Genomic DNA, 24,470 nt, shown 5'->3' with positions numbered 1-24,470 from the left:
TGAAATCATTTCTAATCGTTCTTCCTTTGAGAGACGGGTTTCTCCTCTTTAGGAGAGGATGAGGCCGAGGTAGCTCTAGTTACGTTTGTTTCGTTTTGGTCGGCAATCTGCTCAGCAGGAGACGAGGAGGGTTCTTCTTTTTGTTCTTCTGTGCTTTTTTCTTCGTCCTTCGAAGAATTATTAGCTTTATTTTGGACAGAAAGCTGTGCAATTTCCTCTGCTAAAGTATCAATATCCGGTGATGCTAGTTTGTCTAACTCTTCTGACCAACCCAGCATTTCACAAAGAGAACGAATTTGCGTTTCACAATCCCCTAATACGATTATGTCATTTTTTCGCTCTCCAAAATCACCGGCAATTTCACGATTGATCAAAACTCGCTCACACTTGTCGGGGACAATTTCAGGCAATTCAGCGAAAGGATGGACGAGTAAGCTCGTTCCAAGAACGAGAGCCATATCACAGTTTTCCGTATCATCTTCCATTTCTTCAAAAAATCGAGAAGGAAGTCCTTCTCCATAAAACGTAATCATTGGTTTGACAAAGCCCTTACAATGTACGCATTGGGGAACTTGCTTTTGTTTTATACACGATCGTACATATTCGGTATCACTCTAAAAAGTTTAGCTTGGAATACAATCTTGTTTATCCCGTACCATTTCGTAACATTCTATACAGCGGCTATACTGAAAGGAGCCATGAGCTTCCACTAAAAGCTCTTCGGGAACACCGGCCAATCTCTCCAAAGTATCGATGTTTTGTGTATAGCATCTTTTCAGCAAACCTTTGTCATGAAGCAAACGAATAAAATAATGGGTGTATGTCGGCCTAAACTTTTCTGGTAATAACTCGTAGGCCAACTCGTAAAAAGGACGAGGGTTTTTCTGAAAATACGAAAGGTCTACTCAGTTAGAAGCTATTTACATTGGCAAAGTCCATAAAGCATACCAAATACGGCCTCTGCGTAAGGCAGATTGAATCTAAAAGTGTCAGATAACAACTTCTTCGTACAGCCAAAATAAAGGTTGTTGTTTTCTTACCTTTGTAAGTTATTATAGATACCAGTCTTCGGACTAAACTCGTTAGTTATTACCACACATGGACTTTGTAATTACCTTCGGAAATCAGGGATTCCAGCGGCCGTACTTATTCCTGCTCCTGCCATAACACAGATTTGGTTCACTTTCCCATGATGTTAACATATGGCTTTTAAAACATATTCGCTTCAAAATATGTACAAACCCTTATTTTCTTTTATGAGAGATGCAATTTTTTCCAATTTTTTTTGAGCATTTCCATGCACAGATCTCGTTGACAAACCCATTTTTTTCTAAAATGCTTGTCTGTTTTTTCTTTTCAAATTTAGATGCCAATCCGTTTTCCAAAAGCGTATATTAAGAAATAACTTCTAATTACTGTTTCAATTGAACGTTAAGAACCCAAGCTCGCTGCTATTCTTCCTCTTTTTGGTGTTTCTAGTTTGTTTACGAGAGAAGCTGAAAATAGCATCCTTGAAAGAATAAGCTTATGGCAGTGTTTAGCGATGACCACGACACTACACTACGTCACAGAAATTAAACGTAATAATTTTCGTAAGTTTTCCTTAGTTTTCGATAAAAGTCTTAACAGATGAAAGTAGACTTCGCTATCCTGTTGCTTTCTGTGCATGTTTACGTCTTAAACATTACCAACTACATTACCAATATACAGTATTACCAGGCGGTAAATACACGATAACTTAGATGAAACAAAGGTTCTCAGCTTTAGATATCACCGCAATTGGTGCAGAATTGCGAGAGGAAATTATTGGTTGCCGTTTAAACAATATTCATGACTTGAACCCGCGTTCATTCTTATTGAAGTTTGGAAAACAGGTAGTTAAACAATTAGAGAATTACTAAACATACTAACAGAATTGTAATTAGGACAAGAAATACTCACTGGTCATTGAAAGTGGATTTCGTGTTCACTTGACAAAGTTCCAACGTGAAAATGCCCAACTTTCTGGATTCGTCTCAAAACTACGTAAACATATCAAATCCAGAAGGCTAACTAATGTGTCACAACTGGATACCGATCGTGTACTCGTGTTTACATTTGGTGGAGGTGAAAACGATCAAGATCCTTCATGGACATACTACCTTGTCTGTGAGTTTTTCGCAGCCGGAAACGTCTTATTACTCGATGGTTCTCATAAAATTTTGAGTTTGTTACGCGTTGTTACATTTGATAAGAACCAAGTTTATGCTGTTGGTCAACATTATAATCTGGATCAAAGCCGGTTAACGCACAACATGGGTAACCAGCAAAAAATGCCTCAGATGACATTCGAAAAATTGACACAACTATTGGAAGACGTAGCTGGAAAATCCAAGGCTGAGAAAATGGCCGCTTCCCAAAAACCAAACGGCAAACAGCCAAAACCCATTACCCTTCGTAAAGCCTTGACAGTTCGTCTGGGAGAGTATGGTAATGCATTGGTAGAGCATTGTATCCGACAATCAAATTTAGATCCTTTACTCCCAGCTGATCAGTTAAGTGCCGATGAAGACAAAAAGAGAGAGTTGCTCTCCGCTTTTCAAGCAGCGGATGGTATTCTGTCTTCTATGGTAAAACCACCTGTTAAGGGCTACATATTTTCCACTCAGCAAAACATCCTTGCTGATCCCTCTACTTCTAACAACGAAGAAAAGAAGGATATGCTCATGTACGAAGACTTCCATCCTTTTAAGCCCTTACAATTGGTGCAAGCAAATCGTGTTTGTAGCGAGTTCCATTCGTATAATGAATGCGTTGATGAATTTTTTTCCTCTATAGAGACGCAAAAAATGGAAAAAAGAGCTCATGACCGTGTTATGACTGCTGAACGCCGAATTCATTCAGCAAAAGATGACCAAGAACAGAAGATTAAAAACTTACAAGAAGTCCAGCAACTCTCGTCCTTGAAGGCTGAGGCTATCGAAACAAACTCAGAGTTGGTAGAAGCTATTGCTTCGTATATAAACAATCTCTTAAATCAAGGAATGGATTGGTTAGATATCGAAAAACTCATTCAAGTTCAAAAACGGCGCAGTCCCGTTGTTGCTTGCATAGCCCTTCCTCTCAAACTAAAAAATAATGCGGTAAATATCATGCTTCCAAATCCCATTGTATCATCAGAACCTGCAGATGATGATTATGACCTTTCGGACGAAGATGAGTCAGAGACAGATTCCTTTAAAAAGCCCAAACAAGAAGCCTCAAACGTTGTTGTCGAAATAGACTTGTCACTAGGTGCTTATGCTAATGCTCGTAGGCAATACGAGAAGCGTCGAGAAGCCATAGTCAAAGAAACGAAAACTTTGGAAGCTGCTTCAAAAGCTTTAAAAAATACGCAAAAAAGAATTGACCAAGACTTGAAGCGTTCAACAAATGCTGAACACCAAAGAATCCTTCCAACAAGGAAAGCATTTTTCTTTGAGAAGTTTCATTGGTTTTTCTCTTCTGAAGGATACTTGGTCCTTGGAGGGCGCGATGCTCAACAAAATGAATTACTGTTTACAAAGTATTGTAACAAAGGTGATATCTTTGTATGCGCTGATTTACCAAAGTCTTCCATAGTTATTGTTAAAAATCGAAACGCAAATGATCCTTTACCGCCAAACACCATGCAACAAGCAGGTTCATTGGCATTGGCCTCTTCAAAGGCTTGGGACTCGAAGACAGTTATCAGCGCTTGGTGGGTTCATATTGATCAAGTCTCGAAAACAGGATATGCGGGTGATGTTCTTCCAGCAGGCAGTTTTGCCATTCGAGGTTCTAAAAACTACTTACCTCCAAATGTGCTTACTATGGGTTATGGCATATTGTGGCTATTGGACGAACAAAGCACTGAACGCCATTGCCAAAAACGTATCGAATCAGAGCTACAAAATACCGAACAAAAAATATCCGAACTTAAAATTGATGAGGTTGAAGCCAAGAGCTCTCAACCAAGAGAAGTCTTGGTTCCAGATAGACCGGAACTTAAAGATACTTTAATTGAAGGAGCGTCCAAAAGTTCGAAATCACAAAGTGTATTTGATCATGATGTCCATATTGTAAGTGAAAAAAGAGGTAAAAAAGGTTCCAAACCTATAACAGCCAAGAAGCCCCCCGCAAAGGAGAGAAGGGAAGCTCGTAAGCAAAGGAAACAAACTGCATTGGAGGAATCATCTAAGAAACCAGTCTCCATTGAAGACGCATCGGATCCCCAAGCGATTCTAGCTATCTTGAAACAAAAGAAGAAGAAGAAATCGAATGAAATACCATCACCGCCAGAACCTAAAGTCGAGAAGGAGGAATTGGAAACCCAAAAAGAAGAGAGCGAATCGAAGACTGTGGATGCTGATAAGGGTCCTGAGAATAAATCTCAAGAAATTAAAGAGGCTACACCTAATGAGGAGGATATGTCGGCATTAAAGCCTCAAAGATCCGAGAGAAAGGTGAAGGAAACTAAAATCGAACGTGAAGATATGACTCAGGACTTGTACGAAGAAATGCTATATGCTCGCGATGCTTTGACACCCAGCCCAGATACTGAAGATGTTATTATCAATGCAGTACCCACGTTTGCTCCTTATAGTACGATGGCCAAATTTAATCTTAAAGTGAAAGTTACTCCCGGATCCGGAAAAGTTGGTAAATCCGCTCGAGAATCAATTGCTCACTTCACAAAAACTCTTGGAAAACCTTCTTCCAATGAAGTGAAAATTTTGGAAAACCTGAAAGATGGAGAAATTGTTGCGCCATTTAGTGTTAACCGACTGCGGGTTGTTTTTGGGTCTAGCACCAATTCAAAGAAATCCAAAAAATAGACATTATGAGTTATTTCGTACGTTTAGTTTTTGTTTCTTTTAATTTTCATGATGATAATAGTGTCGATAGTGTTAAATTAAAAACTTTTTGTTCTACATGATGGAAAAAAGGAAGAGAAGCATAAACAATGGATTCAAAACTATAAAATTATAATAGAACTATAGAAACTCGCATGTGGAAAAGAGTGGAGAGACATTAAAAACAATTCCGATTACTAGTTATCCAGTAAAAGGGTGCTAGCGCTCAGCATAACCTTGTTATTACTCTTGGAAAGAATAGTTGCAATTTCTCTAGCTGTTTCCAGTCTACGAAGTTCAACAAAGCCAGGCTTATTTTTTATGGCATCACCAATCAATTGGGCTGCTCTACCCTCACCTTGAGCACGAACAATAAATCCTTGCTTCTCCATGCGAGCATGGTCAACGTAGAAGGTAGCTATAAGATGATTAGTTATTGCACTTTCAAAAATTACCAAAAAAAATGTACATACCTCTTTGTGCATCCTGCTGAGCAATTTGTTTAGCCTCTACGGCTGCTGTAAACTCAGGGGAAAATTGAACTAGAATTGAGCAGTTAGAATTAATTATATAAAGCACATGAAATATGTTTATTTAAAGAAGGTAACTTACCATGTGTCAAAGAGACATCGTCCAAAAGAATATTAAATCTAGCAGCACGCTTCATTAAGTTTTCACGAACCAATCGAGATACACGTTCACGTTGAGTAATCAATTGACTGGCATTAAATTGTGCAACAACGCTTTTCAAAACCTCATTGACGATGGATGGTAAGACTCGCTCGTCGTAATCTCCACCTAAGGTCCGGTAAATTTTGGGTAAAGCCTCAACGACAGGACGAGAAAGAACACGGCAGTTGATGTTAACCATTTGAAGATCTAGAAAACAAAAAGTTAGCAACGAGCTTTTACCAGGCAAGCAGCGATAAATAGAAGAATCTTTCCGTAAAATAGATAAGCCAAATTTGGGAAAAATTCTCAAGAAATCGAGCATTACGAATTTAAATAAGCCATCAATATTCTACGTACCTTTTGTACCGGTCAAAGAAGAGACATTTCTGGGTTTCGCACGGACATCGTAATCAATAGGAGTTTCGATCCAAGGAATGAGGAAATGCGTTCCTTCAGGATAAATGAAGTTCTTCACACCTCCAACACGACTATATTTAATCACACGGTGACCACCGTCCACGTTGAATAGAGAAGTTTGAACGGCAAATCCAGCCAGACCCAGAGCCAGAATTAGGCCAGTTCCCGTGAAAGCGTTTTTTCCCTTAGGCATTCCACGCTTAATAATCTCATTCATTTGCTGAAAAGGTTTTTGACGATTCATCTTTGAAATTCCCTGTTTGGCAGTTGCATCGGACTTGCTGCTACGTTTGCTTTATACACCCTCCTTGGGCTACGTACAGGTTCACTATGCAAAGCTATGGTGGTTATTTGTGCTCAGTATATTAGGTATAGTAATATAACGAGTCCGAAAATCCAGTCCTATATCAATACATAGTAGACTTTACAAGACATAGGTGTAGCTTTGAGAAAGACATGGATGGAAAGTGGAAGAGAAAGAAAGAAAGCTGGTTGAGATTGGCTTCATCAAATCTTTTACGGGAAGAAATCCGGTAATTCAACGGCAAGAGGGGATAAGTCATGGTATAACTTATGAAGATCGGCTCGTCTACGAATGACTTTGGGTTTCTCTGGAAGAGTTACAAAATAGAAGTGAAAAACCTGTGATAACGGTTTAGTCAAGAAAGGGCGGAAATGAATGCAGCAGCGTGTTGGCCAAACAAAGGTCGGAGAATATGCTTTTGAAATACCACACGAATAAATAACTCTGAAACGGCTCTCTTTGAATTTTTGTTTATGCAGTTATTTTTTCTATTCCTTTTTATTCTCTTCTGAACGTCCTTTGTTTATTTACAGTTGTTTTCATCGTATCATACTAATTTAACAGCATGATATACAGGTAGCATGCCACAAATTACTGCCTTTTCATGGGAAATATCATATTAGCATGTTACTTGGCAGTGCTGCTCTAAATTTGTGTGAATAAATGTAATGGAAGATGCTTTTGTACAGTCGACTAGCAAGAGTGATAGATGTAGAATAAATTTGTAGATGAATGGAATGTTCAGACCTCGTATAAGACGCTTTCTTTATTGCTCTTTAGCATTTTGAAGGCATTGCGCTGCGAAGCAGATATTCCATATGAAATACATAAACTTATTTCCTTGATCATGATTAAAATGGGACTTTGAAATGATACGTGACTACGATTGTTGCTAGATCATTTTACATGGGACAACACAATTGCACATAGTGTTCTTCAGAAGAATGGAGTGAATAAGTAATAAAAAATGATTCATTGAATACTGTCAACAGAAATAGAATACATAAAAATACAAGCCAAATAGCCATTAATTTTCTTAAACAGGTCAGCCGTGTTTACCTTGCTTCTCCCAGATTGCAGTTCATTAACCAAAACTCCTATTCCTATCAACCTCGTTCCACGCTGACGACGGGTAACCACGTATGTAATGAAGAAAACGGCCATGTACGACAGAGGATTGCAGGTGTTGTCCTTTACTTCTTATCGCCCAATTGCTTCAATTTTTGCTTAACGATCTTTTGTTCCTCGATCAAAAAGGCACGAACAATGCGGTCTTTCACAGCATTGGCACTTAAATTACCACCATAAGCACGCTGGACGGTTTTTTTGTTGTGGGAAAGACGAGCAAACTCACGGGGACGTAAAGCAGGAATACCTTGCAAGGGAACACCAGTATCACCACATCGAGGAATGGTTCCTAATTTTTTAATGTGCAAGTAGCGCACTTTATTTCCAGGAGTCTTGATAATTCTGGTTTTATTGCTACGAGTGTTGTAGGCCAAACGACGACGATAAGTAACTCTTTGGGCCATTTTGTTTGGTAAGTCTTTTGTTATTTACGTGATTTCCAAATTTACTTGAATTGAAATGGGGTTAAGCACTTTAATTTTTCAACAATAAAGGTGTCCTATAAATCTCAATAATCTCCAATTCGTCCCTTTTTTACCGTTCTGTCAACAAGTATTCAAGGGGTTTCAAAGGAACCGTTTTTTATCAATTATTTTCCTCAAAAAAATAAGGCAAAAAACTTGGGGTCAGTTTTCTTTTCTGGTTGAGTTTGTCATCCTCAACATTTCGGGCTGTGACTGCTTCATCGTTCTCAATTCGATTTACGTTGCGTTTCTTTAACCAAATATACCGCAGCTATTGACACGCTGGTAACCTGTTTTAAGGAAGCTTACAGTTCTGTAAATGGATTCCTCCTTATATAGAAGAGAATCAAAATTTGTATTTGTTTACTTCTGTTAAAATCAATATGAAATGAAGAATAAATTAAAAAAGGATTGTATTTTAAAATAAAAGTAGAATTTCCGTTCCTGAATGGTTTGCTACCAACCGTGAACTAATGATTCACTACTTGCATCAAGTGTGTGAACTGGTATACTATCAACCACCAATTCACTACGATTTGAGGTTGCTCAGAACCAACTCTTTTTTGGACGTAAAATAGGTACTTTAGAGGTAAATTTGAATATTAGGAGCTTTAAAGACCTATCGACCTGGTTTTTTTGGCTTTTTTTATCGTTTGTATAGCATTCGTTTCTTGGATTAGCAACTTCCCTTCAAAGATTTTATTTGTATAGGAGGCTGTTGGTACTCTGATTGCATTAATAAACTGAAGTCAACGAATTCATTGCTTGCAGATTTGTATACCTTATCAGTTAAAGCTTGTTGGAATCACAATTCCATTTTATTTCTTTAGGTGTTGACACTAAAAAGCAACCTTTTTCTCTGCTTTTCCTTGTTTTGAAACACTATCTGTTTTTGTTGTTGACTTGAGCGAAAAAGATGAAGTTTGGCCAATTGCTGAAAGAAACGCTAGTACGGGAATATCAATACTCATACGTAAACTATGACAAACTAAAGAAAGAAATTAAAAAGAGAAATGATGATGGAGGCTGGTCCGAAGAGGATGAGTCCGACTTTGTTGAATTACTAGAAAAAGAGCTCGACAAAGTTTTTTCTTTTCAAAAGGCGAAATCAGAAGAGACACTGGAACGCATCCGCTTCTGTGAGGAACAAACTTCGGATGCTGTTAGTCGTCTTAATAGCGATGCTCCTCCAACGGATGCTGATTTCATGACTTTGGAAACTGAACTTACGGACATTATGGCAACGGTGCATGATTTGGCGAAGTTTTGTGAACTCAATTACACTGCTTTTTACAAAATCGTTAAGAAACATGATAAGCATACCTCTTGGTCACTAAAGCCTGTTTTTGCCGTTCGTTTGAATGCCCGTCCTTTTTACAAAGAACAATATGATCTTTTAATAGTAAAGCTTAGTCGACTGTACGATTTCATTCGTACTCGTGGCAGCCCCATTAGGGGCGATAATGCAGCTGGCGGTACTCAACAGAATTTTGTTCGTCAAACTACGAAGTACTGGGTTCACCCTTCCAACGTAACAGAGCTAAAACTTTATATTCTCAAGCATTTGCCTGTTTTGGTCTTCAATCCCAATAAAGAGTTCACCCGTGAAGATTCTGCTATTTCAAGTATTTATTACGACAACGACGATCTAGAGTTTTATCTTGGTCGCCTTGAAAAGCACGAAGGTGCGGAAGCTATACGTCTTCGTTGGTATGGCAGTATGGAAAACAACAACATTTTCGTTGAGCGCAAAACTCATCGTGAAGATTGGACCGGAGAAAAAAGTGTAAAGGCCAGATTTCCGTTAAAGGAAAAAAACGTTAACGCCTTTTTACGCGGTGATTACACCGTTAAAGAAGCCTTTACGAAAATGCGAAAAGAAGGGAAAAAACCAATCTCTGAAATTGAAAATCTGGAACGGCTGGCAAAGGAAGTTCAGTATACTGTTATAAGTAAAGGAATGAAGCCATACGTTCGAAGTTTCTATGAAAGAACTGCATTCCAACTGCCAGGTGATGCTCGTGTTCGTATCTCCTTGGACTCTAATTTGGCATTGGTTCGAGAAGATGGTCCAAATCGTGCTGGAAACAATTGGCGCCGTATGGACATCGGAATTGACTACCCCTTTAATCAAATTCCCGATGAAGATGTGGTGCGCTTTCCTTATGCTATTCTAGAAGTAAAACTTCAGACCCAGTTTGGCCAGGATCCCCCCGAATGGGTAAATAATTTGGTAAACAGTCATCTCGTTGAAGCAGTGCCTAAATTTTCTAAGTTTATCCATGGTGTTTCTAGCCTATTTTATGATCGTATTGATATGCTTCCTTACTGGTTTCCACAAATGTCAACAGATATTAGAAAGCCTGCTAATAATACCGTTCGTCCCGTGAAGAGTTTAAGCGATGTTCCTAGTTCTTCGGCATCCCAGCATGTATCTGATAACGAGAACACACAATCGAGTAATGTCTTAGATGAAGAAGCGCGTATACCGTCATCATCTACTGTCAGAAGAAATGAAAATCTCCACCGTGCTCATGATCAATTTGATGACTTAGATGAACGCACTTCCTTATTAAGCAGAGGTGAACGAAGAGATCATGATTCTTTTATTTCCTTAATCACTACAAAACTAAAAGCTATAAAGGATAGTTTCTTTCTAGAAACCGTTCCAAAGTTTGAAGAATCAAACGAGCCTTCAATATTGTATGAGCAGAATTTTACAGCTCCTCCTGGCAAAAGAATATATGTTCCTGTTCGTGTGGAACCAAAAACATATTTCGCTTTAGAGCGTACCTATTTGGATTATTTGCGTTATTCAATTTTGATGGGTTCCATTGGCATTGCCTTGTTTAATTTTTCTCATACTCGTGCAGGTATACTAGCAGCATCCTGTTTTACTCTCGTTGCCTTGTCTGCTATTATTTATACCACCCTTTTGTATTTATGGCGAGCTGTTAATATTGCTAAGCACAATGCTGTGCGATACGATGATCGATTTGGTCCAACTGTTGTTTGCGGTATAACTACAATTGCAATCGTCGCCAACATTGTTTTTAATTTCAAAGCCTAACTACGTGACCTGACGATGTCTAATAATTTTTCAATAATGAACTTCTAATTTATATAGACACATCACACAAATAACTGAGCATAATATCTTGTTTACAGTAGAAAGAGCAAAACCCAAAAATTATATTAAAATAGAATTAAATCAGAAATTGTAGCAAAAAGGGAATGATGCGAAATAATGGGTATATACAATGAGGAACAGCAAAGTTAAATCCATATCGTCACAGACTACATTAAATTTATACTGTGTAATTTTTCCACCCACTTTGCTCTAAGCGGTCGGCTTTTTCAAGCACTACATCACGCATATTATCCATATATTCTTCCAAAGCGTGCAACAAATCAGGGCGAAAAGATGCCAATATACGGCAAGCCAGAAGACCGGCGTTCGTGCTGTTGTTGATAGCAACAGTGGCAACAGGCACGCCTCGTGGCATTTGAACGATGGAATGGAGAGAATCAACACCATCTAAAGAGCTTCCTTTAACAGGAACACCAATTACAGGTAAAGGAGTCATTGCTGCAACCATACCGGGCAAATGAGCAGCACCTCCAGCGCCTGCTATAATAGCTCGAAGACCACGGGAAGCAGCAGAACGAGCGTAGGTGACCATTCGTTCAGGGGTGCGATGAGCAGACACAATAGTTACTTCATAGGGGACTTTAAATTGATCCAAGATAATAGCAGCATCCTTCATTTTAGACAAATCAGAATCGGAACCCATGATAATTCCAACCATGGGAGGCTCGGAGGGAGCCTGAGCCTTTTCTTCTTCCTCTATCAACATTTCGTATCTGCGTTCGCATTCTTGAGAAGAGTCGGCAACAATGGTAATATGACCCATCTTTCTTCCTTTTCTGGATTCACCTTTTCCGTACAAGTGCAAAGTAGCACCGGGTATTAAAAGAGAGCGCTTTGCAATTCGAAAAACGTAGTTGGGGTCTTCACCACCAAGCAAGTTTACCATAAGAGCATGTGTAGTTGCAGTACTTAAACGGGTGTTGGCTTCGGTGAAAGGGAGACCTGTAATTGCGCGGATATGTGCTTCAAACTGGGAAGTAGGACAGGCTTCGATTGTATAATGGCCAGAATTATGAGGACGAGGGGCAATTTCGTTCAACAAGACAGTTTCTCCATCTTGTAGTACGAACATTTCTACACCATAAATGCCAGCACCCTTGAAGGTACGAACAGCATCCATGGCAAGGGTTTGGGCACGCTTTTGAAGATGATGAGGGAGACGGGCGGGAGCGTAAACCAAATGACAAATGTTGTCTTTTTGTATAGTTTCCGTAGTAGGGTAAGCATAGACGTTACCATCTAAAGTACGAACCACCATTACGGCGATCTCCATTGAGAAAGGAACGAATTTTTCGACATACAGAGGGCGATCTCCTAATGCCTTAATACCCTCAGGAATCTCTTGGGGTTGACGAACAACGTAGTTTCCTCTTCCATCATAAGCGAGAGTCTTGCTCTTAAGAACAAACGGATAACCAACCTTTTGTCCGGCAGTCTCAACTGCAGCTTGATTAGGAGCATCCCAAAACTCGGGTAAAGCAACATGGAATGTTTGAAGATGCTGTTTCTGTAAGTACTTGTCTTGAATGCATCTTAAAGTAGAATAAGCAGGCTCTACAGAGACGGTAGACGAGATAGACTCCAGAGCATTGGTGTTGATGTGCTCAATTTCAGTGGTGACTACTGTACATTTTTTGGCAAGTTCTGCGATCGCATTTTCATCACGGAAAGAAGCATCAATATGATCACGACCACCGTCAATCTGTTTTGCTGGGCAGTTTGGAGCGTCAACTACGACACAACGAATATTTAAACGATGAGCAGCCTCTAACATCATTCGGCCTAACTGACCACCTCCTAAAATTCCTACCACAGAAGAAGAATCCATAACGTCTTTTCGTCAAATGTTCGTCCCAGTAATTCTACTAGGCTGAAGATGAATGAAAAAACTCCTAATCTATCAATTCGCATGGGCATGATGAAACAAAGATACAGAAGCGCTGCAAAACATATCTTAACTAATTTACGGTATTTATTTTAAAGTCTGGTAGTGTAATGTGTTGAGTCTCACTTTTGTGTTTAACGAACGATTACGGAATTTAAAAGTAAACAAAGAGATCTGGTAGGGAAATGTTTTGTCAAGAGGGTGAAAGGAAATTCAAATGCTTTTTCATTAGAGGGATTGATACGAACACTATCCAAAAGTAGGATGAAAGTCAAAATACTTGGAATATGCCATCTAGTCTGTAATTTATTCCACACGTTGTTTCGGTTAGTCGTAGAGAGTAAGAAATAACTATTACCGGCCGCTTCGATTTTTTTACAAGTCAAGCCATTACCAAGATTTTTTTTTAACACGCATCTTTGGTTTTAACAGGCAGGTTCTTTTGGAATTTTCTTATAATGTTTTGAAGCGAGGCTCAATTCCCTTTTTTGACAGATTCTTGAAAAGTGCAACCAGTTTCTACTGACTTTCTTGGTGATTCTAGTTGTTTATTTCCTGGAATGTGTGATTTTTTTTGTTTTTTTGGATTGCCATTGTAAAGATGAAGAATAGTTACACTCCTGTTTCGAGTTTGGAAGCCTCCCTTAAAACGCTCAATGATGAAAAGTCAGGCATTCAAATTTCAGATGGCACACCGCCTCGATATTCTGGTAAGACAGCGATGTCCATATTTTGAACGACTGGCTAACTATTAGGGACAATTGCAATAAATTCAATAAAGTGTGAAGCATTGATAGACAATGTGCTTGTCGCAACATTCCATACAGTTGTTTTCGATGCCTTCTGTTTAGCCTCATCTTTTGGCCTGAAGAAGTACGGAGTGTTTGAAAATTTGAACCCTGCTGTTTACTGGTTGATTTTTATCACAATAAACACATTCTTATTTCTTGTTTTGACGAGTATGTTGTGTACTGTTCCAGCAAATCAAAAGGTACGCGAAAGCATGAATTCAAATTTGGTTAACGGCATGAGCGGTTTAGCAAATGCTTTGTCTCGTACTTTTCTTTCCTCTCATTATATCTTATTAACCTATTTAGAATCGTTCAGTATCCAAGATGAGAGGACATTCGAACGAAGAAATCAAACTTAACCTCTTGATGACAAAAGAACTGAAGTTTGAGGTTTCGTGGTTATTTATTTCTGTAGTCTTGCCGAAACCATTGTATTTCTTTTTCGATTTTTGCGCCATCTTTGAAAGCCCCGACGCTTATGAAATCCGCTAAATTCCAAAGTAAATATTTATTCGCATATGAATAGAATTAAACGTAACACAGAAGAAGACGTTACCATCCAGCATGGTTTATTTTAATTGTTTTTCTTTCACTCCTTCATGAATCTTGTCATTCGTTTTATCTTAATTTACAATTTTTAAATGAATTTCGTTGCTGCTACTTTCATAGCGAATACTTCGTCAGTGTTCATAACGTTGTCCATACATTTGAGCAGAAAATTTATTAAAGTTGCAGAGATATGTATTCTTGCAATTGATTTAATCCTAATCTATGATCTGTAAAGACGTTACTAAGTCCAGGAATGCGGTAAACAAAATTGGTATATGAAGCATTAATTCATTTAGCAAGATCAATCGAGTTGTAAAGGCAAGGCTTTTTCTTCGAAACAGTATGAGAGTCGCATATGAACTTCGAAAATTCTCAATCGCGTGTTTCAGCGATGTGAAACGGCCCTTCAACACGCATCATCGAAACACAAGCTGGCGGTGCAACATCAGCAACTAAGTTCAGTTCAAGTGGATCTCTGCTTCATCACCCTGGCTTACTTAGATGTATCTCGCCATGTTCATTTCTGCTGAATCAAGGCTTTCCTTATATTTTATTCCTTGTAACCTTTTCCATTCAGGTAGCATGTTCTTCCTCAAGTAGCAGGGAAGTGTCTCAATATTGCCTTTTACACGCTTAGTGAAAATGCTTCATTTGGGCCGGTTTTTTGTTCTTATTAATATATTCTTCTTGTTGAATGCAAGTAAAGATAATTCTATACTGAAGAGACCAACGATATCTGCTCGAGTCCCTTGTCATCCTTAGGAACGAACATGGGACGTTCCTTTCTCAAATGATGTATAATAGGGATTGACACATCACTAAATTTGTTTGCGGAAGCTTTATGAGAGGTACAAAAGAACAAACCTGGCGGTGAAACAGTCAAAGAACTACCAAGTAGAAAACTAGTTTTAAAATTGATGAAGGAGCAAGCTTCATGTGTATGTGTATATACAAATATATACATAGCTTAAAAAACCTAGAACTGGTGTCTACGGCCATACCTAGGCGAAAACACCAGTTCCCGTCCGATCACTGCAGTTAAGCGTCTGAGGGCCTCGTTAGTACTATGGTTGGAGACAACATGGGAATCCGGGGTGCTGTAGGCTTCCTCTCACTTTTTTCTCTTTTCTTTGTGGCTTTACTTTCAACTTTTTGTTGTTCGTCTTACTTGCTTGTTTTTCCTTCAACAAATTGCCAATTCCAGTCAGATTCACCTCGGCGTTCGACAGAACCATGGCTGATGGTTGGAAATTACATAACGTTCGCTACAGAGACTTGAATACACAAACATCCAAGCTCAGCATTTGTGAGTATATTCATTCGAACGTATCAAAATGTCACCAAAGTCCTGATGAATTCCTATCATATGTGAAACTAAAATAATACATAAATAATTTTATTTACATTCTTTTACCCATGTTAAATGTATCTTAATAGTGGCGATTATCTAGAAAATTTTCGTTGGAAACGAGCTCTTCCATAAACAGAATTATTCGAGTACAGCACCACCCCAGAACAACATGGCCACATTAGGTCGCATGAAGCATGGAGCTTCAAGCTTGTCGATGATTCGTTCTGACAAGGGAATTGGCTTTTTTGGCAAGCAGTATACTGGCATTAGAGGCTATGCCAGTCGTGCAGCGTTTGTCACACCTCCCTACCAAAAACTCGTTGAAAAGCTTGAACGTGTTCGGAAGATTTTTCCTAATGAAAAACTCACTTTAGCTGAAAAGGTTTTATATGCACACTTGACGAATCCCGAGGAAAGCTTTTCCGGTGTTTCTCCTTCGCAAATTCGCGGCTCTTTGTATTTGAAGTTGAATCCCGATCGCGTCGCCATGCAAGATGCATCGGCCCAAATGGCATTACTTCAGTTTATGACATGTGGTCTTGACCGTACATTAATTCCCTCTAGTATTCACTGCGACCACTTGATTGTCGGTCATCGCGGTGCAAATAGTGATATTCCCGATAGCATTGCCAATAATAAAGAAATTTTTGATTTCCTTCAAAGTGCCGCAAAAAGATACGGTATACAATTTTGGGGTCCTGGAAGTGGTATTATTCATCAAATCGTTTTGGAAAATTACGCTGCTCCGGGTGGAATGATGCTGGGAACAGATTCTCACACACCCAATGCTGGTGGTTTGGGTACGGTTGCCATTGGCGTTGGTGGTGCCGATGCCGTGGATGCCATGACCAATACTCCTTGGGAGTTGAAGGCACCTAAAGTTATTGGTGTACATCTCAAGGGCGCTTTGTCTGGCTGGGCTACCCCCAAAGATCTTATTCTTCATTTAGCTGGAAAACTTACTGTTCGTGGTGGTACTGGTCATATTATTGAATACTTTGGTCCTGGTGTTGAATCTCTCTCGTGTACAGGAATGGCTACTGTATGCAATATGGGTGCCGAGGTGGGCGCAACTACTTCTTTATTCCCATATACCGAATCGATGAAGCGTTATTTAGAAGCCACTCATCGTGCAGAAGTTGCCAATGCAGCTGCAAATGTCCATCAACAACACAATTACTTGGCTGCTGATGCAGGTGCTAAGTATGATGAGATTGTTGAAGTTAATCTTTCTGAACTTACCCCCTCTTTCAATGGCCCTTTTACTCCTGATTTGAACACTCCCCTCGAAAAATTCAGCAAAGCTATTGAAACGAACAATTGGCCCAAAAAGGTCTCTGCTGGTCTTATCGGATCTTGCACCAACTCCTCTTACCAAGATATGTCCACTGTTGTTGACGTCGTGGAACAAGCTACAAAAGCCGGTTTGAAGCCACAAGTACCTTTCTTAGTTACTCCTGGCAGTGAACAAATTCGTGCAACTATTGAACGTGACGGTATCACAAAGCGTTTAGAAGATGCTGGTGCTGTCGTTCTTGCTAATGCATGCGGTCCTTGTATAGGTATGTGGAAGCGTGATGATAAGGTATCTACAGAAGAACCAAACGCTATTTTGACTAGCTTCAACCGTAACTTCCGTTCTCGTAATGATGGTAACCCATCTACCATGAACTTTTTGACTAGCCCTGTCATCGTCGCTGCTAAGATCTTCTCCTCAGACCTTGCATTTGATCCTGCCCGTGATGTCCTTCAGACTCCAGATGGCAAACCTTTCAAGTTCACTCCGCCTACCGGTATTGAACTTCCTCCATCTGGTTTTACTGCTGGTGATACTTCGTACATTCCCGATCTTAACCCAGAACCTCAACCTGAAACCGAAGTAACAATCGATCCTAAGTCTACACGTTTGGAGGCCCTCAAACCTTTTGATGCTTACAAAGGTGGAGAGATGGATAACTTAAAGGTTGCCATAAAGGTTAAGGGAAAATGTACAACAGATCACATCTCTGCTGCTGGTAAATGGTTGAAGTATAAGGGACATTTGAGTAACATCTGTAACAATACTCTCATTGGTGCTGTTAATGCTGCTACTGGTGAGGTTAACGTAGCATATGATAAGGGAGAAGGCATGAGTATTCCTGAATTAATGTGGAGGTGGAACAGTAAAGGCCAACCATGGTTGGTTGTAGCTGAACACAACTACGGTGAAGGATCTGCTCGTGAACATGCCGCTTTGCAACCTCGCGCTTTGAATGGTCGAATTATTCTGACTAAATCATTTGCTCGTATTCACGAAACTAACTTGAAAAAGCAAGGTATTCTTCCACTGAATTTTGCCAACGAAGCTGATTACGACAAAATTGATGCTGAAGATAAAGTATCTACTCGAGGTATTACAGGTTTACTTAATGGCGCTTTGGATGAGCCCATTACTCTTATCGTTACCAAACAAGATGGCTCTACAGTAGAGATTCCTTGCAAGCATACGATGAGTAAAGATCAGGTAGAATTTTTCAGGGCTGGTTCAGCTTTGAACCTGATTCGTGAAAAAGCTCGTGTTGGTGGAGGAGAACGAAACATATTAGATTCAATAAAACGACAACCTGGTCATTACGCTGATGTGAGTTTATATAACCAACATTTTATAGTCACCGAAGGTGACCAGTTGAGCCTACCCTTTCTAGCAAAAGGACTGGAGGTAGGAGATACTATACGTTTTGATAAAGTTACCAGGCTGGGCTCTAGGGATTATACTATTGTTGGCAAACCATATATAGACATTTCTAACCATACCATTGAAGCAACAGTATTATCACTCCCCAAAAGTGCATTAAGCGTGCGCGTCAAACACAAGCGTCGTCATAGACATGATCGTGTAATGAAGCATAAACAAACCTACACAGTTTTGAGGTAAGTTGGACACGGAATTTATTTATTATAACAGCTACTAACCCAAATAGAATCAACAAATTAATCATTCATTAAAAGAATCTAATGTTTTCCTTAAATCTCTTTTTTTTTTTTTTTTGTTTTTTTTTTTTAGATGCATTCGAAACCTATAAGATTATTATAGAAGTAAACCGACTATCGCATAAGCGCTGCAAGATTCATTAAGACCCCAAACATAGAAAGATGGATTTTATAAGACTTCACTATCTAAAATCTCAAATTTAGAGCACGAAAATCGTAATCAAAACTCAAGACTCGCAGGAACTTTGCATTGATGGTAAAACTACATTAGTAGGTGTGATTGTTTTTGAATAATCAGTTCATAGAATGGTGGAGCATAAGAAAAGGTTAGGTATTTATCATTATTAATCCATTAAGCTCGGTTTTGAGTAGGAGGAATGTGTATGCAAATAAACTATTATACAACCAATGGCCCAGTATGAGTTGAGCCCAGTACAGCAAGTTCTAAAGTCCAAACACGTCGCACCCATACAGAAAAATCAATTCCATCAAAATTTGTTTTTAAAGCAGAATCCCACCAACATTTTCTAGCAGGCTTTTGCCAGAACAGCAATAATTTTTGGAAAACGGGAAAATAATTTGGGTCAGATACGGGACCTTTATCGGCAGAAAAGTCCAGATTCGTGAGTGTAACGGACGTTATGCATGCTCGATGTGGTTCCTGCGTTCTTAGTTTCCATTCATCGTCTTCGTTGAAACCACTATAACATAGCATACGAACTAAATTCTTTTCTGCAGAATCTTCCGGTGTCGAGCTGGTTACACGAAGACAATCAAAAATACGCTTCTCCTGTAGTAACTGTTGTGCTACTTTCTGTTTCGTTCTTGCAAGATCGATAGGTTTCGCTTCCACAATTGATTGCTGTACTGAAGGAGGCAAGACATAAAATTCAATGTCTTCTTTTAAAAAGATAATACCACATTTCCCAGGAAAGGATGGTGCTGGTGGTGATATAAACTGTTTTTCATCGTTAATACGCGAATCCATCATTCGGAAATAACTGATTATGTATCCAAAAATGGAAGGATCAAAATCAGCTGTTTGAAAAATCAATGGTCTATTATTCGTTAAGTAATCATGGATTTCATAATCAAGCATTAAACCTCTTGGGAAAAGACACATTAAGACAGACTCGGGCAATGACAAGAGCTCATTTCGAAATAGTTCGAAGATGACACCTCTAACAAAAAGCTGGATTTTAGGATTGACTTGTTCATAATTGCATGAAGTATCCGCTGCAACGATAGGTGCTTCTTGGGCCTGAGTTATTACGGAGGACATGAGAGACTATGCTGATGTCGTTGGCCTAAATTTATTAGAGAATAATGTTTTATATGTATATCTGTCTTTCGTAAACAATTTATCCTAGAAATAGATGCAATTTATCATTAGGGATTAAAATGCAGTTTCGTTGTGTTTACCAGAATGTGGTATTGTCTGATGTGGTAAAGTGAAAGCGTAGGAATAGGAATAGTAAGAATTGAAATTAATGGAAATAACATCATACGCTAATAGAGTAAAATCATAAATCATTAGAATTTTAATGGTAAAACTAAAGGTTGATTACGATGCCAAAATTTGATTAAGAGGGAAGCCATTTGAACGGGAGCGTCTTCATGAACAAAATGACCAGAAGCTGGGGATATCTCAAGTTGGTATTTTCCCTGCATTTGTCCAATAATTAAGCTTTTGTCTAATCGATCCGCAGCGGCCACGATGAGCAGTTTTCCACATGCTGCTGTCAGGAACTTGTCACTTAAACCAGTGAACCAATCTGACCAAAAAGGAGAAGTGGAAGCTAAGTCCGTTCTCCAAGTGTAACAGCTTTTATCTTCCGAAGGAACCAGCAAAGAGGGTACGGTGATGCAGGCGGAACTGCTTTGCCGGATGGTTAGTGTTTTCAAATGCCAGCTTATAGCTTCCTCTACAGAAGAAAAAGAAGCAGGACGTGTAGAAATATACCTACGCATGTAGTTAAAAGACTCAATTGCTGAACCTTCAATGGCATCAATGATAACCAAACCAGAAACATTTGGAAGTCTCTTTTCATATGCAGCTTCTGTGCAAATGGATCCACCCAGACTATGGCCCACCAAAATCAGCTTTTCCTCCAGACGAAATATGTTTTGGACATACTGAACTGCATGTACAAAATCGTTTGTCAGCGCCTGGAGAGACATATCTGTTTCTGGTTGAACATTTGTTTCACCATGGGCTCGAAGATCCAAGGAAAGAAATCCTCCCTTATTTTCTGACTCAGATAATAGTTCAGGGATCATTGGAGCAAAAGACATAGCGCTTGAACCTGCACCATGCTGAAGCACAAACAAACAGCTGTCTGGCTGTGGCAGAGTTAAATACCCAATTAAGTCTCCATGACCAGTAGGTATTTCTATCCTTTCTTGAAAATAGTTTCCCCAATTGCTCAGGCTTGACTCATAAGAAATCTTTTCTTCTGGTTTCAAAGGTAGCGTTTTCTTGAGATTCTGTTGAATTAATGATCGTAATGACTGGTCCCGAAATGACATTTCGAGTAAATTATAAATTAAAAACAAATTATTTAGCCTTTGGATTAAAGAGGGTCAATTTTGAGCATGGACTTGCTGATGGCTTTCTTACTGCTGACAGTAAGGCAAATACAGGTGCGTCGTAATATTAAATACTCTCACCACACGAATACTTTTAGAAAACGACTGTGATAAACAAAATAACTTAGTAGTAATTTATAACAATTCTACGATTATTTTTACATCCACATTTGACATATATTGGGAGATCAATATGTAAAAAAAGACTTACTATGTGTCCAAGACGAACTAGAAACAAACATTCTATAAACGAGGTGCACTATAATCTTGCAATTTTATTATAAATGGTTTCAATTATGTGAAGTGAAAATGCATATTCAAAGACATTGCTATGTCCATTCTGATTTTGGGTCATCACTGAAAATTTGAGGCAAGAGATTGTCTTCAACTGATTTCAATTAATTACGGGGATAGGAGACTGATGCTTGCAATTGCTTCTTCATGAGTTGCAGTCCTTTAGGAAGTGAAGTGGAAGGAGATACAAACTCTACCAATTGCTGTGGAAGAATAAGCTGAGGGTGAAAACTAGAAAGGTGAGCTACGTTAGTCCGGAAAAACTTTTTTCTTTGGTTCGATCCCTGACTTGAAGCTGCTTCCCCCTCTGAAAGTACACTCATTCCAGTTTCTTCTTGTTTTTGCAAACGCTTTCTCGACTTTGCTCTTGGATTCTTTACTGAAGCATCACTACTGGTAGTTGTAGGTGCATCATATTTATGTAAAAGTCGATCTCGACTTCCCGCACGTATAGACTTAGGATTAGAAGAATCCGCCAAATCAAATTTGGTAACCTCTTCAACTGATGGTTCGCTGGGTTTAAGCTTTTCTTTGGTGGCAGGGGTTGGTCTATTTAAGGGCTTAAAATGAGGCCTAATTCCTTCAAACTTGGGTGGAAATTCCGAATTGTTTACGTCTTTCCTCGCTGAATATTCACCTGATTGCAAACCAGTTTTACCAGCCGAATCTGAACGATTTTGTGACCTTCTATCTTGAAAGCCTGGAAGCTGTACCCTATTCCCTTGAAGAGAGTTTCTTCTTTGCCTATTAGGACGAGAGTCTAGTTTCTCTAAACCATCGTTTCGGGCATTGCCAGACGTCTTTCGGTTTGTAGAAGCCATACTTCTATCCTTTTTTTCCTTCATTGACTTTTTAACATTGTTAAATAAATCATCTAAAGATTGTCCTCCAAAAATTACTTCTGAATTCTTAGTGTCCTTATTCCTCAGAAAAGCAGCTGTAGAAAAGCATTGAGGTCTCAACGAATAGTAGCAATTATAATTCTTTCTCGACTTAGCTACTTCCTTGACATTTTTCCTCAAAAAATTCCGGTATGACCCTAAGAACATCCTAGTAGGTGAGCGTGTAGTACTTGACAAGTGAGCGAGACTGTAGAGAAACCCGTAGCCAACTAGAAGGAAAATCATTGATAGAAATTGGAAAGCTAAATTAGCTTCTTTGGCTAATTTTGTAGTTAGAATATAATTGTTGACTCTATGAAGTCTATAAAGTTACTTTCAAAGCATGAAGCGAAATCATTTGCATATTTCATTTACCGCATCAAATATATAAATAGATATGTACTGGTCATCATTTGGATGATAAAGACTTCTTTTTTATTTATTAATTTTTATTTTTTTTATGATTGGAGCATCCAGTAAAGAACTGGAGAAACTGCTACAAAAATCACCAATATAGCATGGTAAAGATATTGCCATGCTTCTTTTGGTAAAATCGTACCTTCTGTAATCCAAATATCGTAAAAATAATTATAAACGTTACCATAAGTGGCATCATATATGTTCGACCACGAATTCTTCAGGTTCATTATCATTAGTTTTAGCAAGGCCTTTACCATTCCACCAGAACCAAAGCTATTTACACTTTGATTAGATTCTAATAAGTTTTTTATATCAAACGTCTCATTTTCAAAAAGCATAGCATCATTTTCAGAGAATCCAAAATATATGTTATTCACGAAGACACCAGGAGCTTCACTCCAAACATCTAGCTCGATTCCCGTTGCACTAAGCGGATATGAATAATCTCGCGATAAAAGAAGAAGAAATACATCGCTTGGACTGTAATAGGGAGTTACCACAGTAGCTTCTTCTGCATGACTGGCTCGGTGCTGGATCGATGAATGCTTAATAGGTGATTCTGAAAACGCCGCTTCCACATCCCCGTGGGCAATAACTTGTTTATTCCTTCGAATTGTAAATGTGTGATTTCGTAAAAACAGCGTGTACATATTTGACATGTACTCTGTCAATCCGCTTTGAGGAGGATTTTTCAAATGATAGACAATTTGATTTTCATAGCTGCCAAAAGAAAAATATGCATAGTCGTACAACCCACATTTTTTCACACCAAATTCTATAAGGGGAAGAGTAGCTTTACTATCTTCATTATGAGAACACTTCTGACTGACAAGCTTAAGATTAACATGTCCACAGTCCCAACGAACAGTAGGCTTCACTTGAAAAGACAGAACAATGGGTATAGAAGGACTTTCCCTTGTAATCGGTACGTCGAAATTACTGGAGACAACGTGTTGCTTCCTTGGAACTGTTGTTATAAGTCCATACTCATTTGCTAACTGTTTGTTTGGTGCTTCCACGAGACTGAAGGATCCTACTCCATGGTCTGAAGGTGAAAACCATCGATATTTCCAGCTTTCCAAGTCTTCTTTCGTAAATTGTTCAGTGAATACTGCTGGAACAGCGCATGGCTATAGTTGTGTTAGTTTAAATTAGTTTATTCATAGAATTTAAATTCTTAGTTTCACAATGTTTCCAACGAGCATACGTACCTTGTAAGTTTTAGCGTTCAATTTAGTTGCCAATACCGACGATATTGGCTGAAAACAAACGATTACAATGATGGAGAATAAATGGAAGATATTCATGTCTTTAAGGAATCGAGCTTTAAATTGTACATGAAGACACAGTTAAGAACCTTGCAGAGTTACAATTTGATAGTTGATTCTGAAAGATTATTCTAGCACATGTAGGGATGAAATAATAAAGAAAAATGTCGAAGTAAAGAAAAGCGAAGTCTTTCACTCGATGTCGTGTCGTGTTGTGATGTTAATATCGTTCGTTAAAGGTACTGACATTGAGATTGCTCAGATCATTTTCTCAATATTGTTTGAGTAGTGAAAGCCAATTGAACCGTTAATATAAAAACAAACTTAAAAGGCTTGAAACTCATTTTTTTTATTCTAGTCAAATATCCCTAGTAGCTCTACAGATGATTTCAATCAAGGAATCATACTCAAATATCTTATTTATTTTTTGATGAAAATAAATTGCAGAAAAAGGTACGTCTACATGATTACTGTGTGCAGTCA

At 38.7% G+C, this 24,470-nt stretch overlaps 12 protein-coding genes and 1 non-coding gene across 13 annotated transcripts; 5 read left to right on the top strand and 8 right to left on the bottom strand.

Annotated features, from left to right (window-relative positions):
- Window positions 1-11: 11 nt before the first annotated feature.
- Window positions 12-1,324, bottom strand: hst2 (histone deacetylase, Sirtuin family, NAD-dependent Hst2; the record flags this gene model as incomplete). Its single annotated transcript, XM_056179526.1, has 6 exons — window positions 12-614; window positions 657-901; window positions 949-980; window positions 1,041-1,073; window positions 1,116-1,182; window positions 1,243-1,324. 6 exons carry the CDS (start codon window positions 1,322-1,324, stop codon window positions 12-14), a joined length of 1,062 nt encoding a protein of 353 aa, XP_056036832.1.
- Window positions 1,325-1,742: 418 nt separating this feature from the next.
- Window positions 1,743-4,835, top strand: rqc2 (ribosome quality control complex subunit Rqc2; the record flags this gene model as incomplete). Its single annotated transcript, XM_056179525.1, has 2 exons — window positions 1,743-1,874; window positions 1,926-4,835. The coding sequence occupies 2 exons, from the start codon at window positions 1,743-1,745 to the stop codon at window positions 4,833-4,835; spliced, it is 3,042 nt and encodes a 1,013-aa protein (XP_056036833.1).
- A 215-nt stretch (window positions 4,836-5,050) lies between these two features.
- On the bottom strand, window positions 5,051-6,186 carry phb2 (prohibitin Phb2; the record flags this gene model as incomplete). Its single annotated transcript, XM_056179524.1, has 4 exons — window positions 5,051-5,271; window positions 5,327-5,395; window positions 5,466-5,732; window positions 5,883-6,186. 4 exons carry the CDS (start codon window positions 6,184-6,186, stop codon window positions 5,051-5,053), a joined length of 861 nt encoding a protein of 286 aa, XP_056036834.1.
- Window positions 6,187-7,439: 1,253 nt separating this feature from the next.
- Window positions 7,440-7,778, bottom strand: rpl3402 (60S ribosomal protein L34; the record flags this gene model as incomplete). The annotated part of the gene is made up of 1 exon (XM_056179523.1): window positions 7,440-7,778. The coding sequence occupies one exon, from the start codon at window positions 7,776-7,778 to the stop codon at window positions 7,440-7,442; it is 339 nt and encodes a 112-aa protein (XP_056036048.1).
- A 976-nt stretch (window positions 7,779-8,754) lies between these two features.
- Window positions 8,755-10,908, top strand: vtc4 (vacuolar transporter chaperone (VTC) complex subunit; the record flags this gene model as incomplete). Its single annotated transcript, XM_056179522.1, has 1 exon — window positions 8,755-10,908. The coding sequence occupies one exon, from the start codon at window positions 8,755-8,757 to the stop codon at window positions 10,906-10,908; it is 2,154 nt and encodes a 717-aa protein (XP_056036647.1).
- Window positions 10,909-11,146: 238 nt separating this feature from the next.
- Window positions 11,147-12,817, bottom strand: ade6 (phosphoribosylaminoimidazole carboxylase Ade6; the record flags this gene model as incomplete). The annotated part of the gene is made up of 1 exon (XM_056179521.1): window positions 11,147-12,817. One exon carries the CDS (start codon window positions 12,815-12,817, stop codon window positions 11,147-11,149), a length of 1,671 nt encoding a protein of 556 aa, XP_056036365.1.
- A 658-nt stretch (window positions 12,818-13,475) lies between these two features.
- Window positions 13,476-14,157, top strand: wtf9 (wtf meiotic driver; the record flags this gene model as incomplete). The annotated part of the gene is made up of 3 exons (XM_056179520.1): window positions 13,476-13,584; window positions 13,630-13,865; window positions 13,972-14,157. The coding sequence occupies 3 exons, from the start codon at window positions 13,476-13,478 to the stop codon at window positions 14,155-14,157; spliced, it is 531 nt and encodes a 176-aa protein (XP_056036355.1).
- Window positions 14,158-15,205: 1,048 nt separating this feature from the next.
- Window positions 15,206-15,320, top strand: SOMG_10019. The gene has a single exon (XR_008803552.1). It is a non-coding gene; the product is annotated as a 5S ribosomal RNA (ribosomal RNA).
- A 414-nt stretch (window positions 15,321-15,734) lies between these two features.
- On the top strand, window positions 15,735-18,550 carry aco2 (mitochondrial ribosomal protein subunit L21/aconitate hydratase, fusion protein; the record flags this gene model as incomplete). The annotated part of the gene is made up of 2 exons (XM_056179519.1): window positions 15,735-18,475; window positions 18,526-18,550. 2 exons carry the CDS (start codon window positions 15,735-15,737, stop codon window positions 18,548-18,550), a joined length of 2,766 nt encoding a protein of 921 aa, XP_056036659.1.
- Window positions 18,551-18,932: 382 nt separating this feature from the next.
- On the bottom strand, window positions 18,933-19,817 carry SOMG_00724 (G-patch RNA-binding protein, involved in splicing; the record flags this gene model as incomplete). The annotated part of the gene is made up of 1 exon (XM_056179518.1): window positions 18,933-19,817. One exon carries the CDS (start codon window positions 19,815-19,817, stop codon window positions 18,933-18,935), a length of 885 nt encoding a protein of 294 aa, XP_056036658.1.
- Window positions 19,818-20,068: 251 nt separating this feature from the next.
- SOMG_00723 (protein repair carboxyl methyl esterase) lies at window positions 20,069-21,064 on the bottom strand (the record flags this gene model as incomplete). The annotated part of the gene is made up of 1 exon (XM_056179517.1): window positions 20,069-21,064. The coding sequence occupies one exon, from the start codon at window positions 21,062-21,064 to the stop codon at window positions 20,069-20,071; it is 996 nt and encodes a 331-aa protein (XP_056036657.1).
- Window positions 21,065-21,522: 458 nt separating this feature from the next.
- Window positions 21,523-22,467, bottom strand: SOMG_05119 (uncharacterized protein; the record flags this gene model as incomplete). The annotated part of the gene is made up of 1 exon (XM_056183893.1): window positions 21,523-22,467. One exon carries the CDS (start codon window positions 22,465-22,467, stop codon window positions 21,523-21,525), a length of 945 nt encoding a protein of 314 aa, XP_056036552.1.
- Window positions 22,468-22,757: 290 nt separating this feature from the next.
- Window positions 22,758-24,026, bottom strand: SOMG_00722 (calreticulin/calnexin-like protein; the record flags this gene model as incomplete). The annotated part of the gene is made up of 2 exons (XM_056179516.1): window positions 22,758-23,849; window positions 23,931-24,026. The coding sequence occupies 2 exons, from the start codon at window positions 24,024-24,026 to the stop codon at window positions 22,758-22,760; spliced, it is 1,188 nt and encodes a 395-aa protein (XP_056036085.1).
- Between the last annotated feature and the right edge of the window lie 444 nt (window positions 24,027-24,470).

This window comes from Schizosaccharomyces osmophilus, chromosome 1 (assembly GCF_027921745.1).
Source record: "Schizosaccharomyces osmophilus chromosome 1, complete sequence".
NCBI classification, from domain to species: domain Eukaryota; kingdom Fungi; phylum Ascomycota; class Schizosaccharomycetes; order Schizosaccharomycetales; family Schizosaccharomycetaceae; genus Schizosaccharomyces; species Schizosaccharomyces osmophilus.
This window is presented reverse-complemented; position numbering and strand designations above follow the sequence as displayed.